Source organism: Propithecus coquereli, unplaced genomic scaffold (genome assembly GCF_000956105.1).
Source record: "Propithecus coquereli isolate 6110/MARCELLA unplaced genomic scaffold, Pcoq_1.0 Scaffold5314, whole genome shotgun sequence".
NCBI classification, from domain to species: domain Eukaryota; kingdom Metazoa; phylum Chordata; class Mammalia; order Primates; family Indriidae; genus Propithecus; species Propithecus coquereli.
The window spans coordinates 1-645 of NW_012151191.1; the positions used below are offsets into that span (position 1 = coordinate 1).

At 36.4% G+C, this 645-nt stretch overlaps 1 protein-coding gene across 1 annotated transcript in view; it reads left to right on the forward strand.

Moving 5' to 3' along the window:
* Positions 1-316: 316 nt before the first annotated feature.
* Positions 317-645, forward strand: part of LOC105820653 (olfactory receptor 1030-like) — a gene marked incomplete at its 3' end in the record, with an annotated part of 9,127 nt that continues 8,798 nt past the window's right edge. Inside the window, exon 1 of the mRNA XM_012657193.1 lies at positions 317-332. Coding sequence (XP_012512647.1) covers positions 317-332 — 16 coding nt within the window. The remainder of the gene's footprint in view (positions 333-645) is intronic.

A 645-nucleotide genomic window follows, 5' to 3' on the forward strand; every position in this document is an offset into this window, starting at 1 on the left:
CACAGAATTTTAGGACTCTAGAGCAACTTACAAGTGACCAAATCCACCTGCATTCACCCTGGCTATTTCACTGTCATGAGTTTTTTTCTGATAGTGGAGTTGGACCAAATATCCCAAGCATCCTGGAGAGTCTGGTGACTTTGTATAAACCCCACTTATTACACAGAACCTAAATGCTCAAAAATAATCAAACATTACATTTAAACACTTTGTTCATAAGCATAAATCCCAGCATTAGAATTGCTGAGACATAGAAAGTCTAAGTGACAAAATGAATAATTCCATCTTCTACCGTGTTTGAGAGTTCCTTGATTGGATGGTGGTTGAACTGCCAGAGAAGAAGGCATGAGGAGTAGGCTGAACTAGATTATGTCCAGAGATGAAAACAAGGCTTAGAAACTATGTCGTGCCCATGGTAAACCAGAGAGAAATACCAGAACTAAATCCTGCTGGCAGTGCAGTAAATAGTTTAACTTTAAAGAATTAGAGTAAAATGAATATTGTTTCCCTAATGCCTTGGCAAATAGTCATACATATCTATTTTACTAAAAGCTGCAATTTGGTTTGGTTAAGTTCAAATCTTTAAGTTTATTTGACCAATACTTTTAACTGAGATGTCACTTTAGCAGGACTGGATTTATTTAC